This window comes from Ostrea edulis, chromosome 3 (genome assembly GCF_947568905.1).
Source record: "Ostrea edulis chromosome 3, xbOstEdul1.1, whole genome shotgun sequence".
NCBI lineage: Eukaryota > Metazoa > Mollusca > Bivalvia > Ostreida > Ostreidae > Ostrea > Ostrea edulis.
The window spans coordinates 32,836,238-32,852,025 of record NC_079166.1 but is presented as its reverse complement, the minus strand read 5'-3'; the positions used below and the strand labels follow the sequence as shown (position 1 = coordinate 32,852,025).

The 15,788-nt window shown below is 33.0% G+C and overlaps 1 protein-coding gene across 5 annotated transcripts in view; it reads left to right on the top strand.

Moving 5' to 3' along the window:
• The window catches only part of LOC125675042 (cytochrome b5 reductase 4-like), a 49,052-nt gene that overhangs the window by 15,301 nt on the left and 17,963 nt on the right, over nucleotides 1-15,788 (top strand). For 2 of the 5 annotated variants that reach the window (XM_056160478.1, XM_056160474.1), the window contains 4 exons: nucleotides 4,153-4,460; nucleotides 11,174-11,274; nucleotides 12,613-12,697; nucleotides 14,095-14,145. In XM_056160478.1, coding sequence (XP_056016453.1) covers nucleotides 4,223-4,460; nucleotides 11,174-11,274; nucleotides 12,613-12,697; nucleotides 14,095-14,145 — 475 coding nt within the window. In that variant the 5' untranslated portion in view covers nucleotides 4,153-4,222. Of the gene's footprint in view, nucleotides 1-2,955; nucleotides 3,822-4,152; nucleotides 4,461-11,173; nucleotides 11,275-12,612; nucleotides 12,698-14,094; nucleotides 14,146-15,788 lie in introns of all 5 variants that reach the window. The other 3 variants (XM_056160473.1, XM_056160475.1, XM_056160477.1) reach the window with 3 other exon arrangements.

The window sequence follows — 15,788 nt, the reverse complement described above, 5'->3', positions numbered from 1 at the left end:
TTTTTTTTGAGATTTCTGAAACTTCAACCTCCCCATGTGCATAATGTACGTGTATTCTACAAAATTTGATTGTGCATTTAATCGGGATGAAACTTTATCATTGCGTTAAATGGCACGTTGCATCTACACGTAACTTCAAAGTGTTCAAACAAAATTCCTCATGGTATTTACAGACATTGGCTTTAATAGGTTCATATGCCCCCAAGTGAAATACAAATTCACTCCTTAACCAGCTGGTAATATGGACTACAACTCAGCTACACAAGTTTCATATTTCAGAAAATGACTATTCTGAATCAACAATTCTATAATCTACTTTAATTTCTAAGCTATATTAATTAACAGAAAGAGAGGTATATGTAATAATAATTCCAATGTTATTTATTACAGTTGTTTTGATTGGACAAAAATAAATCTAAACGAGAATTAGCACATCAATAAATCCAAAAACGCTATATGTTTACATACGCAACTGAAAACAAATCACATAGTGCGGGGAAAGTATTCAAATTATTGAAATTGATAATACAGAAAAGGAATTGGAATTATAAGAATCAAACATTCTTTTTGAAGAATTTATTGATGTGTAAACTCTGGACATTTTACTCACAAACTTAACGTAAAAGTGCTTCGCACTTTTATTTAGTTGGTGAGTAAAATGTCCAGAGTTTACGCATCGATGAATTCTTCAAAAAGAATGTTTAATCCTCTAATAACTGTAGACATTGTCTTCTTCACACTGCAGATATATACTGTCCCTCTCTAGGTGTCCAAAACTCCACTCAATGTACCTCTAACACAGAAGAGTTCGTATCTTGAAACTTGCATATTTCAACATCTTTGAAAACCTTTCTAACAAATGTTTCTCTTTTCTATCACTTTACAATGACCTTTTAATTACCTGATGCTGGTAAAAATGTTGAAGCTGCAGCGTGATCTGTAGATATGCTGTACTATTTATATATATATGCTGAACGTCTTTGCTTATGATAATTCAGTGATACTGGAAAAACATTAATCAACAAGTTAAGAAGAATTTTACATAATATCAGAATATTTTACTCTTTTCAACCCCAGGGAGGTGATATTCACTGACCAACAGGATTGATAAATTGAGATGTCAACCGGTATCAAAAAGTTCAATTGTTGTTTTATCACATGAATTTACATAGTAGAAATTTTCTCTGTAAGATAGGAGAGATTGTCTGATGTCAGAGTGGCAAATGCTGATTTTAGAGACTATTTGATAAATAGAGTATTAGAAGGAGATATGATATTGACAAACAAACGATTAGTACAATGTTACAATCAAAGTGTTGTTCACCACTGCTGAAGAAATGTGCAGTAGACATTTCATTTTCTTGTAAGGAGTGGTATGTTGATTTGACCGATCAGGATAGAGGAAAATATTTACAGTCATCTGATAATTTGATTTCAATCTTTTAGTATACTTGATTTTAACGATTCGGTCCACTCGGGTAAACCGGCGATGACCCGCAACACACTTGATTGTGAGCCGGAGTTGTGCATGCATCCTGAACCGAAAATTTTTATAGGTGCAGCGACGGCTTCAAGATGGAGTCCATCTTAGCGCGTTCCTGGGTATACCCGGCTTTGTTCAATTCGGTTGGATTTTATGAGACTCGTATATGTTACATGTCACAAGCCACTTTCATTACAATATATAGTACCACAGGCACCCGGTGTTTTAAATACATATAAATATAGAATAAAAAATTGTCTTATTCAATATATTATATTTACAGGAAGACAATTTTTTTTTATTATATATATTAAAATGTTGAGTGCCTGTGTATGGTACTTAATCTGGTTACAGTTAGTTCAAAGATTGAACAGGAAGTGCAAAAATAATGGTAGATTTATTCATTCCAAATTAGGGCCCAAACGCAGGCATATCACTCAACATACGTGATTCTTATCAGAAATACAATACAGGACTGAGTTCCAGTACACAAATATAATGTTCATATATATTCAATGGACATACTCAATACGCCTCATGGATATTGGGGTGTAATATGTTGATTACAGACTCCGCTGAAATGGAAATGAGCATGTAATACGATATCTTGTTTTATTAGTTATAATATGATACGAAAGTTAGCAAGAGACAGTACTAGAGAACAAAATCCTTTCAGTAGTGAAATATCTACTTCTACGAAAAGCAGAATACAATTTAAACAAAACAAAATAACACCTAGCATACCTCACATCTCCGAATTAACTGTTAAACATATATACACCTAATAAACCTGTAAAAATCAATATATTAAAGGATTAAAATCCACGTCTTCAATGTTGATGAATTTTTGAAATCTAGATGTTTATTGATCGAACAGGCATCATGCAGTCTCTAATTGATTGTATTAAAACCAAAAATCAATGTGAACTTCTACTTCAAATTCTATATGGTAAACATTCACATCTCATTACCTGGGTTTATACTGAACTCAGGTTAACCAATAATAAAACTAGAAGTATCGATACTGGACTTTATTCAAGATGCATAGAGAATGGCTCGCATGAAATTTTCAGGTGATGACTTGGGTGGCGTAATAGTTCCTTTTCACGTCTATTTCAACAATTTTTCTATAGGCCTTTGAAATAATGGGGAAAATTTACATTAGGTCCGAAAATTTTGACTAAAATACTTTTGAGGGAAAGTTAAAAAGTTATTGTTTCAATGTGATGTTAAAAGTGGAAAATCTACTTTGTGAAAAGATTTATGGCACGTCATTGTAGATAATTGATATTACTAAATGGAGGTGCGTATCAAAACAAAATTACATTGCATTTAGCACCTGATCTGCTGGAGTGATCAATCAATCATGATGCTATGTTTGTCATCTGTAATTAAACTTTGCAATGCAATTGACCAACAGCTGTTATTCATTTAATGAATTGTTTACTTATTCGGGTGTTATTTGCATTCAGATGACGTCAACCAGGTGAAATTTCCAATGATACGAAAAATCACCGGACAACTCAAACGGATGGAAATGATACTAACGTTAAGAGAATGAAAAAGTTTCTTAGTGTAGAAGTCTAAATCTAATTAGTTATTTTATTTTATTTGTGGCAACTTGCAACAATAGCTATGTGCTAAATACTGCTTAAAGGAAGAGTTGAAAGAAATTAAAGCTTGTCAACAACTGTCTGGAGAAATGTATCAGAATTGTGGAGACGTTTAGCTACTCTCACAGGCCATTAGGAGACATTGAACTTGTATTTCTTACTGTTGTCTTGACGACATTTCGTATTCGGATGATGTGAATTGCATGCCAGCCACCAATGATCTTATTGACATTTAAGGTGTTAAGTGGATTGTACTTGAAAACAGTTGGTCAAATCGCATAGATAATCCTAGACACTTCTTGGTTCTGAGGCAAACGACAGTTTATTCATCTAGTCGCTAGTCTCGTGCGGTCCATGTTCGATAGTAAAAGATTTGTTTGTTAAATATGCAATATTCAAAACTTCAAACAAAATTAAGCAGTTGTGGATTATATACTGTTGGGAGGTAAAACTTAATCGAAAAACTGGTAATAAGTATTAGAGAATTTTTCTTTAAATAGAACTAATGGATTTATGAAGTAAATATTCCATTGCAAGAAATCATATGCTCCCTTTGGTGTATTGTGTGAAATTTGATTGATAATTTCTGGGAGGTTATGTATCCTATGTGAGAAGCTGTATTAACATTACAATAAAGTTCGGAAGACTTTGGATCTCTTAGCCTGTGTATGCGAGATGTCTCAGAAATCCAGTGGATGTTTTCTGGGGTGCATGCTGAAGTTGTGGTAAATGGATTTACAGAGCATTAATTCTATTTGCAGATGGAACTAAAAATAAAAGCAAGGAGTTGCTTTCTGTTAAAAGTTGATCTGTGTTGCTTTTTATTAATGCAAAAAATTAACAGTTTGCATGTCAGAGTAATTTTATTTAAAAGAAACAAACGTTAAAGCATGCTTTTATTGCACAAATTCAGGTTTTTATGACATGTAAAAAAAAATACCAAAAATATTCTGTAAGTCTTGTTTCAATGAAGTTTTTGGAGTTATTTGATACATTTTGAGTGTTTAGCATCGCTGTATTATATGATGCTATTTTTTTTTACTTGTATAATTCCAGCTCTTCTAAATCCCAAGAAAAGACAAAGAAAGGCTCACCAACCCCAAGCAGCAGCTCCCTAGACTACAAAATGGCTGGCAAAGACTTCCTACAGCCGAGCTTTCCGGCCCTCAACTCCCAACAACGACTCTCAGATACCAAGACAAGGAACAAGGTGGCTCTCAAACAAGGGAGGTCACTGATGGACTGGATCCGACTTGGGAGAAGTGGGGAGGATCTTACAGGTGTTGGGGGTAAAATGTTGGAGGTGGATGCAGAAGAATTGGCCAAGCATAATCACAGGAATGATGCATGGATTGCTCTTAGAGGTAATTAACTAAAACTTGCTTAATTAACTGATTGATTGTGTATTGTTTGACATTCCGCCCGAGAATTTTTCACTGGTATGGAGACATCACCATTGCCAGTGATAGGCTGCAAAAGTTAGGCCTATGCTTGGCACTTATGGCCTTTGAGCAGGGAGAGATTTTTAATGTACTACACTTGCTGTGACACGTGGCTTCGGTTTTTGCGGTCTCATCCGCCCCATTTAGTCGCCTCTTACGACAAGCAAGGGGTACTGAGGACCTATTCTAACTCGCATCCCCATGGGACTTGCTAAATTAAGTTTAACTTTGAAATGGTATAGTTTTGAAAGAAAAGGTTTGACAGTTAGAAGCAATAGAGCATATTGTCAATTTTGGACATCCGATAATGTCATAAACTACACTTGATGATGAAGACTGCCAGTGGTCATCTTAAAAATTATTAAATCTGGGGATAACACAACCCATGAAGAAATAGGAAGCCGGTTTTCAGTAGACTGTCGATTTTAGTAGACTGTCGGTTTTCAGTAGACTGTCGCTGACAGCCTATTGATTACTATATCTGGTTGATTCTGTCATTTCTTTCTAGTGTAAGACAGGTTCTCAAATGGATTAGTTCCTTTTCCCTCCATTTGGCTACATTTGCCAGCTAATTGTCATGTCTGTCCAACAAGATGTGTTACTGAGGGTCTTAATCCCAGCAGCTTCTTCCTGCGCGGAATCCTAATTGAGAAAAAATGACATGACAGACATTGAAATAGCAAAAGGAAAAGGTTTGGGTAAATTACATTTGCTTTTAGGTTGAATTAGACACAGGTTGACCAGTAAATAGTGGCAGACAGGAAATATTCTCTAGGGAATTGGAGGGGGGGGGGGGGGGGTTATAAAAGATGATGGATAGTTTTAATGGAACATTGGCTTGTATGCTAATGGGCTCTGTTCATTTGAAAAGATGCTAGGTGAATACAAGGCTGATTGACAAGTTATACTCGTTATCACCATTGATAAAAAAAAATATTCCCACGGATTAGAAAATCTGCTGATGGTACCTAGATTGTTAGGAACCAGTTCTTTGTGATATGTGCAGGACAGGCTGAAGGAGCTAGCATCTACTTTAAATGTTGAAATTTCAACATATTGTTGAACTAAGCAATTTCATGTAGGTTTGATTTTTATGATATTAGTAATAATTATGATAATTAAAACATATATAGAGCACCCTATACGATGAAAATTACTATCGGACACTTAACAATAAGGTATCATACGAATGTACATTACAAAGCAAAAAATATAAAAATTCACACATTAATTAAACATATTTAAATATACATGGAAAACAACAGGAGACAAAGATAACACAATTGATTTGGAAGTTATAGAGCACTATGCAAAGTATTAGAAATCAATGAAATAAAACATTAAGATTTAGAAATTTGCATTAAAAATGGTCAATGAGAAAAACTTATGCCCCTGGTACCTTGTAATAAATTTTATATATAAGAGAGGTTTTAACAGTTTTTAAAAAAAAACTTTTATGTTTTTGACAGCTTGAACATATGTTTCAGAAGGTTGTCCCACAAATTGGCTGCAGCCCAACTGAACACGTGTTCTCAAAAAGACTTTGTACGATGCATGTACATAGATTTGTATGATTGTGATCGATCATTAGAAATTATAACAATTTGTGACCTTTAATGCTGGTTTTACTGACCCTGTGTTAATGGAGCCAGTAAAACGGATGTTTGCAACGATAAAAATCAGCGTTAAAAGTAGCAAATAACAAATAAGAAGATTGTTTTTCCCATTCTAATGAAATTTCACATTTTGTTCAATGTTTACATCCTAATTTCATTAAGTTTTGCTTTATTGTTTTATGAAGTACATTACGAAATGTTTACACTTTAAGGTTTCGATTGTGATGTTTACACTTGACGTTATGTTTTTGTGTCATTGTATTATGACATCACAATCGAAATCTTTCCATTTTGTTAATGCTATAGTAACTGCCTCAGACCTCAGTGCGTTAGCCAATCAAAATGCAGATTACAAAATAGTTGCATTAGAATTATGCACCACTACAGTACAGTTGAATTAAAGGACGGAATCATTGAATTATATATACATGTATATATATAATGACATATTGAGCTGGTATCAATTCCAAGTAGAAAATTACCTAATGTAAAAATCTTTACGTTTATGTACCTGATATAGTTTGAATTTGCTTCTGGTTATTTTCATGATTTCTTGTCTAAATCTGGTTTCACAGTTTCAAGGATTTTATGTCCATTTAAAAATATTTTGCATACTGTAACATTACTGCAGATATGAATTTCAGCTTTAAAAAAAACCCAACTCGTCAAGTGGCGCAATTTGATTGTTGAATCATAATTATAAGTACGATAAGTTCCCTCTCAACACACTTACAGAAAACCCCAGAAATCTGTCCCACCACCACCCCCGAAAAAAGTCTCCGCAAGAGGATGATGTAATCCTTATACAGAAATTCTCATAACACCAACCATCCCTTAATACCAGACTGTTTATTTTCTAAATTTACCATTAATAAACATAGAAAATATTCCCTCCAAGAGCTAGCCACAGTAAATTATCACGTCAGACGTCACACATTCAAATCCTTAGGGGTAGTAGCTGTTAATTACTGACTGCGTTAATTACTGACATGCGGTCTGTGACTACCCCATTATTTTTTGTTTATTTGTCACCTCAGGAATGAAATCAATAAGTAATGGGGTTATTTGATATGTGTTGTGTTGGAATGGTTTTTATAACATGAATATTCATGAATACTTTATGATTTACAAATCCATGAAGATCCGAAGACTTGTAAATAGACATGATGCAACACACTCTGAAACCAGATGTAAATGTCATTTGACAAAAATTTATAGGCATCAGCATATGCTAGGTTTCTTATTTTTCTAGATTTGTTAGAAATTTTTAAAAATGAACAAGGAAAATTTTTAAAACAGCTAGATGTACATGTACAATGATGTCTACTAAAGGAATTGCTTTGTTTCTGGATTTCTAGTGTTTTTTAGATTTACATTTTTCAGTAAGTCACCTTATTAGAAATTAATATTAAAAATTAAATTTGCATATTTCTTTGTGGCTGCTAAATGCAGTCAGAAGTATTAGCAGTTGTTGTGTGAGTCTAACCTTGCAGTAAGCACACATACATGTATTGCATTACCATGCCCGCATTTTAACTCGACATCAAAGTGAACATCCTGAATTATCTATTCAATTTTACAGCCTGTGTGGACTTACTACTAGTATTAATGGAGAGTTTGATTATATTCAAATTAAAGAATTACATTTATGTAAACGTACATACATTTTAAAAATTAAAAAACATTTGTTTTACCAATACATAGTGCTGAATTTTTATGCCCCCCGAGATCGAAGATCAAAGGGGGGCATATTGTTTTTGTCCTGTCTGTCATTCTGTCATCCTGTCTGAAACTTGCTAATAACTTTTGAACAGTAAGTGCTAGAGCTTTGATATTTCACATGAGTATTCCTTGTGACAAGACCTTTCCATGGGTACTAAACCTTTTGACCTTGACATTTCACCTTTTTAAAAAAAAAAATTGCCATTGGTCATAACTTTCATATTGCACATGAGCATTTCTTGTGACAAATTCTTTCTACTGGTACCAAGATGTTTGTTCTTGTGACATTGGCCATCTTTTGAATTGGCTATTATTGGGGGCATTTGTGTTTCACTAACACATCTTGTTTTGATTTTTTGGGGGGTTCAAATGGGATGTATTAGAAGTTTTCTTAAAATCAATAATCATTAGAAAATCAAGAGTCATGATTGTGATCAGTAAAATATTTGAAAAAGGGGCATAACTCATCATTAGTTGTCCTGTCACTCCTCTAAACGAGCCATTTTCTTAAGCCTGACACATCTGTCTGACTATAAAGTTGACCTCTATTTTTTTTTAGTTTTCTCAGATTTGAGATTTTTCTCAAAAATTTGAGAAATCCAGGCCTGGTCAGAGGGTGCAAGGTAAAGGCCACCAGGTTACAGGTCACTAGGTTATATATTGTGATGATCAGTTTCCAGTGGGTATTTCAAATAGTGTATGACCTTTTGCAATGAAATTTTACATAAAGAGTCTTCATTACTTATTGATGAACCTCTTTGTTTTATGCCTAGATATCACCAGGATTTCAAGATCTCGTAGAAGAAATCATTTGCAGATGATATACTATTTAGAATTTATTAGTGAAATTTTACATGAACAATCTCCATCACAAAGCGATGACCTCTACCACTTTTTAGGTTAGGTTTAAGGTGGATGGTCAAGGTCATCAGCTCACACAGAGTAGCAAATAGTCTCTGAATGTTATATACCTAATATTGTGATTTAGTACTGATGTCTTGGAAAAGAATGCAAACATTAATGAACAATTCATGAAGCGGGGAAGGTAAATTAAGTGAATTATCGGGTTTGGTACCTTGCATAACATCTGGGTTTATATTGATTATTTATCAAATACAAAGGTCACAGTCACTGAAATAGGGACTATTTGTTGCATAGATTTTATTGAATTTAATATTTGGTTCACAGTTTTAATTAAACATGCAGAAATGCTGTCTTAATTAAAGATCTGGCCCCGGAGCCAGAAAACTTGAGATGAATTCACTTTTGATAGCTCTGTGTCTCACTTTTATAAAAGAAGCATATTGTAGAAAAGTGATTAATGAAATTAGAAATGATCTTGGTTAAATTTGATGGTCCCATGCAGGGTTTGAGTGCAGTCAGAGGACGGGGTTAATAAGTCATGTATTGAACACCTATGCTGTTTTGTTAGTTAAGCATGTGAGTACTGGGGAAGTTTTGAAATAAGAAAAAATAGTGCATTTATCTACAAGTGATATTGTAAGCATAATTGACTCATTTGTTGCTGTCTATTGTACAAATGGACGTGCAGACAAATTTCAAATTTCACTAATGCGCGTTATTTAATTTGTCTTGGCACTCGTTTATAGTCATTATTAGAAGAATTGTCGTTATGGTGCTGTTAATGCTAATTGAAATACAATACAAAACAACTGATGCATGTAGGAGAATATTTTCACAAAAATTTCTCTCGTGCATTATTTAGTGTAAATTAGCCATGATGTAATTTCAGTGTTCTCTGTCTCTAGGCGTATGTGAAGTTGAACTTCCATTTTAAAAAACCTATTTATTTTGCCTCCATTTTGACACGGAAGCTTCTCCTTCAAAGATCAACGTGATCAGGGATAATAATTATACTAAGATCAACGTGATCAGGGATAATGATTATACAAAGATCAACGTGATCAGGGATAATAATTATACAAAGATCAACATGATCAGGGATAATAATTATACAAATTAAGATCAACGTGATCAGGATAATAATTATACAAAGATCAACATGATCAGGATAATAATTATACAAAGATCAACGTGATCAGGGATGATAATTATACAAAGATCAACATGATCAGGGATAATAATTATACAAATATCAACATGATCAGGGATAATAATTATACAAAGATCAACATGATCAGGGATAATAATTATACAAAGATCAACGTGATCAGGGATAATAATTATACAAAGATCAATGTGATCAGGGATAATAATTATACAAAGATCAACATGATCAGGGATAATAATTATACAAAGATCAACATGATCAGGAATAATGATTATACAAAGATCAACGTGATCAGGGATAATAATTATACAAAGAAAATATCTAAGCAATCTTTTTATTGATAGATTTTCTAATAACGTCATAGAAAACATCGATTATGTGCGACTGGTGATGCATCCAGATTTAGATGTTTGCAAAAGACATTAGAAAGGGTTTTAATGCACTAAAGAACACAGGGCCTGTTGTTATATTAATTAAAGATCTTTTTCGTACCCTTCATTTTATTCTCAAGAGCATTTGAAGTTATTATTTACTTGGTGCACATTAAACTTTGATGTCAGCAGCGGTTAAATTTGAGAGAATAATAAATGGCTGTAATGCATTTGTTTGCTTTACAAGAAAATTTATGGCGCAAGCAAACAAGCTTATCTTTCATGTTGAACTTCACTAATTTCGTAATTACCTTCTTGATGTTTGAAGGGTGTAAACTAGAAAATATGCATGCTATGTACATATTAAATATAACTCCATACTGTTTGTCTCGTAAAGAAAAACTGTTATAGGTGCACTATCTGTATTTGTATCTAAATCCTTTATCAACTTAGATTTGTACAGTGAATATATGTCTGCCTCACATTCAAGTCTTACTTGTATGTGGTATTATATACTAAAATCATATGCACAGTACCACAGCATTAATGAATTAAAGGATACATTATACCATTCAATTAACATAATGCAGGGTGCCACAAAATTAATACACTTGACCAAATCGGAACTTGTTATTGCACCCTAAGAGGTGTATGTCTTGACAGTGTCAAAGTGTCAATCAGAGTCGGAAATGTCAAAATACGTGGAATCATAACCCTTCAGATGAAGTAAAAAATGTTGAAATACGTGGAATTATAACCGCTGGAATAAAGTTGAAAATGATTTATGATTCTATGCAAAAGAGTACTGTACAGTAAGGAAGGTCTGTTGATATTGCATTGGTGCTGTGTGCTCTAATTGTTCATTTCTTATACATGTATAAATTTTTTTTTCAGGAAAAGTATACAACATAACCCCCTACATGGAGTATCACCCTGGGGGTGAGGAAGAGCTGATGAGGGGGGCAGGGATTGATGGAACTCAGTTATTTGATGAGGTTTGATATTTTATTACAATTAATTCTGATGCAGGGAAAAAAATCACTGTTTAGCACTGGTATCAACTGTTTCCTCAGTTCTGTGAAATCCAAGAATATTTTGTTAGAAATGTTTTGATTTATTCCTTCACACTTTACACATTTATCAATGGCTTTGCAATGAATTTATAAAGAGTAGATTACTACACACACACATGCATGCATGCACACATGTGCACGCACATACAAAAGGGGGGTACTAACGATAGTATATGTTTATCATGTCTGTCAAACAAGATTCTTGAAATTCTTCCTCTGAGTCTATAAATGCAAGATTTGAAAACTCAATTCCAGTGGGATTTCATTTACTATTAAGATTAAAGTTGCCACTTTCACTTGATAACTTGATTCAAGATTGATTCCGTGTGAATTTTGATTGAGTTTGTTTTCTTATCAGACATTCTATTAGTGAAAATGGGAAAAAATTATTTTATCAACAGTTTCATTTTTTTCTTTAAAAAAGAGGTCATTGGTTATGCCCTTGTTACAAATAAACCCCCAGGTAGAACATGAAATCGCAGCATAATGAATATAAAAATCTAATACTAGTATCTATGATCAAAGTAGGATTAATTTAAATCTCTTAACAGGAAGCATAGTACCAAAAATTATTTTACGCATTTAAGGGATTTATCGGGTTTCACATTGTTTGACCAATGATATGAAGAATTAATCATTTTATATGACATTTTCAATTAATAGCATTTACAAATGCCTTTTTGTTTAAGCTGACGACCCTGACATGAGATTATAAAATGAAATGATATTACAAAACTGTTGGTTGATTCTTTTGACACTCGATAAAATGATGTCACATCAGGAATTTATTGGGTTTCACAATATTCAACCAATGATATTTCATGAAAGGTTGATCATTTTTTATGATATTTTGGATTAAGGAGATACTCTACATTGTCACAATGGCTGACTTCCTTTCAAAACGTGGATGGACATACATGTATAAATATCAGCAATATTTGTCTATTCATTTTAATTGTTTTCAGATTGCTCTCTATTAAAACTGCATTTATTGACTAAATAAAGTTGAAAGTTTTCAATTTCAAAATGTTGTTGTACATATTATCTACTTTTCATCCACATCAAATTTCTCTGGTGTAGCATATACCTCCGTAATAGCATTTAATAATTTTATATTTTTGTTGGAGTTGACTGTCCTAAATAAGATTCTAATATACAAAATGAAATGAAATTATAGAACTCTAGGTACATTCTATAATCACATTTGATAAAATGAGATAAAATTCAAGTAGATTACTTTGGTTTTATTGATATTTTCAGGTTCATAAATGGGTGAATTATGAGTCCATGCTTGAGAAGTGCTTTGTAGGGAAGCTGAAGTCCACACCACCAGCTCATAGACGTGGTGGGTGTACAAATCATTAGCTGTTGTTTTGACCAACTGTTGTACTTAAGTGGGCTTTTGAAAGCTCCGAGTAAGAACTCCTGGCAGGAAATCCATGAAAAATAATTACAAATTGTGAAATATTTCAACAGGAGTATCTTGTTGAAATTGTACAGATGAAGACTGAATTTTACCTTAGCTGCCAGAATAGGAATTTCTGTGAGGGTTTCTGATCATGCCATGTCTATCTGTCATTCGTCCAACAACTTTTCACATTTCTGACCATTTTCCCCAAACCACAGACAAATTTCAATTATACAAAGCATTATTAGATAATGGAAATTGGGCACGCCCTCTCAGCAGTGAAGATTATTAAGACATTGGGTAAATCATACTCCGTGCAGTATACCATTCACGGGGACGACTTATTCTTCAAAGAATGCCGTGATATATTAAAATTATGATATAAGAATTAATTAGCAAACTTTCAAAAAAGCCCCTTTAAATACCCCAAATTCAAGTTGGAATACTTGTGGGTATGTACCTGTCAAAGCTTTATATTTTGTAAACATTTTGATGTGCCATATAGTGTCTTTCACATGACATATACTTCTCTATGTCAATATGTGCATTTCTTGGTGTTCATAGGCAATAACCTAATTATTGATCATTGATTAACCACTTGCCCGCCTATTAACCCCAAAAAGATATTATCCAGAAAGGATTTGACAACTGCAATGGGGTTATTGATCACTTCTTTTGAAACCATTTGGATTTTTTTTTTCTTTGGTTGATAGTAGATTTTTCAGTCAAGAAAAAGACAATTTTCCATGCGAGGCAGAATCCATTGATTGTGTAGAAATGTAGCTGATGAATTTTTGAATTGGTGATAAATATTTAACATGGACCTGTCTCCACCCGCCAGTTGTTGGTGTAGTTTCTGAGTTATTGATAGCTTAATCTTCATGGCTGGCTGGCTGGCTGGCTGGCTGGCTGGTGTATTCATCATTGGGAGATCTACACTCTGCTGTCTGAATTCTGATAGTGAAAATTGTATTATTTATATTAGCATACAATTTCTGGTAAATTTAGATTCAGCAATGATAAACAGATACATAAGCAGGGTCTATGTCAATGTTTTTACAGGTTCTTATCATTCAGATGGTGTTTTTTTATAAGCTTGAACATAGTTTTTTTTATATCAAATGACAAAAGCAATGTTTTACAGGTGAAGAAACAGTTAGTTTCATGACAACAAATATTCAATGTGTATTTTTGTCAATATAATGCAGGTAAAACTTGCTTTGTTTATAGTACTTTCAGTTCTTTGATAGTGAAATAAGAAGAGAAAGGTTAGGTTGTACACGATCTGCTTTATGATTATACAAACTGAGTGTAAGCTATAATTTGTGATACAGTTTCCCTGTTAAGGACCTCGGAGTCTGGTGGAACAACCCCAGTTTTGCACAGTAAGTGTTTTGCTGTCATGTGACCTATGTCATGTGACCTATGATATTCCTGCAGTGTGTCGTGTACAGCTTACATCAGCAGTGTTTTCAGGGCTCGTTGGCATATTTTATGTGAAAAGCTTAAGGACAAGAATTAGCATAGCTAAGCCTGATGCCATGCACTTTTTGCTTCATCCTACATTTAATTTAGTACAGACAATGGCTGTCATATAGGTAGATGATTGCTTACAAGACAATAGCTGTGATTTTGTTGTTGAATTTCATTATTGTCTGCCAGGAGGCCAGTGATTATATGTTATGGTTTTAGAAAGACGACCTTGATTTACTGCGGGCCTACATTCATAAAATACTAAACTTAATTATATATATTCAAAGCCATCCTCCTCATTTGATTAATCTATAGGATTGAATTACGGTATTGTATATATTTAATCACGATTTTGATGAATAACAATAATAATTTTCAGTATATGGAATCCATTAACTCGTATTATTTACCTTCACACTAAAAGAGACAGTTTAACTTCATGGGTTTTTCCCCATCAGGCAATGAGTTTGTAGTATTTACTTTCTTTTTGTTTTACACTTTATTTAATTCATTTTTTCACACATTCAATCAGGCAATGAGTTTGTAGTATTTACTTTCTTTTTGTTGTACACTTTATTTAATTCATTTTTCACACATTCAATCAGGCAATGAGTTTGTAGTATTTACTTTCTTTTTGTTGTACACTTTAGTTAATTCATTTTTTCACACATTCAATCAGGCAATGAGTTTGTAGTATTTACTTTCTTTTTGTTGTACACTTTATTTAATTCATTTTTTCACACATTCAATCAGACAATGAGTTTGTAGTATTTACTTTCTTTTTGTTGTACATTTTATTTAATTCATTTTTCACACATTCATATGTTACTTTTTAAAAACAATATTCATTAAAAATTGAAATAGCTCATCTTTATAGTAAAATATATTCTACATATGGGTATTTCTTATTTCTGTAAAGATAAAAGCTACTTATTAAATAATACAATGGGATATTATCTAATGCATTGAGATATTATCTAAAATGTGAACAATAACAGAATGAACTATAGTGAAGGACTAATGCAGGAAAAAATAAGCTTTGATTTAAAAAAAAAACCCATGAAGGTTTCTAAATGGCTGACTTTATACAGTTTTGATAGTATACTACTAGGCACCTGATCCCACCTCTGATATTTCCAGGGGTCCATGTTTGCCCTACTCTCAATTTCAGATTTTTATAGTATTCATGAGATTGATCACTGTTTGTTATCTTCAGATTGTTTTGATAGTTGCCATGTAATTGTGGCTGAGTTTTTAATGCTTGCATTTTTTGTTTCACAGAGGCAGTTTTTCTGAAATTTGGGAATATACCCCTGTATTTTAATGCTAAAATTTTGTAAATTGCTTATTGCTTGATTGAAATTGAAATAATTTTTGACTAATTCTTGTCAATACCCGTCTTTTAAACTTATTTTCAAAAATTTATCAAGACATAAGTTTCAATTGGTTTTCTTATATATCTGAATAACTTTATTTTATCGATCTTTCACGCAACACCCTTTGGGAAATTAACATGATCGAGATGTGCAAGACCTTCTTTGATGCCGTCTGGCAC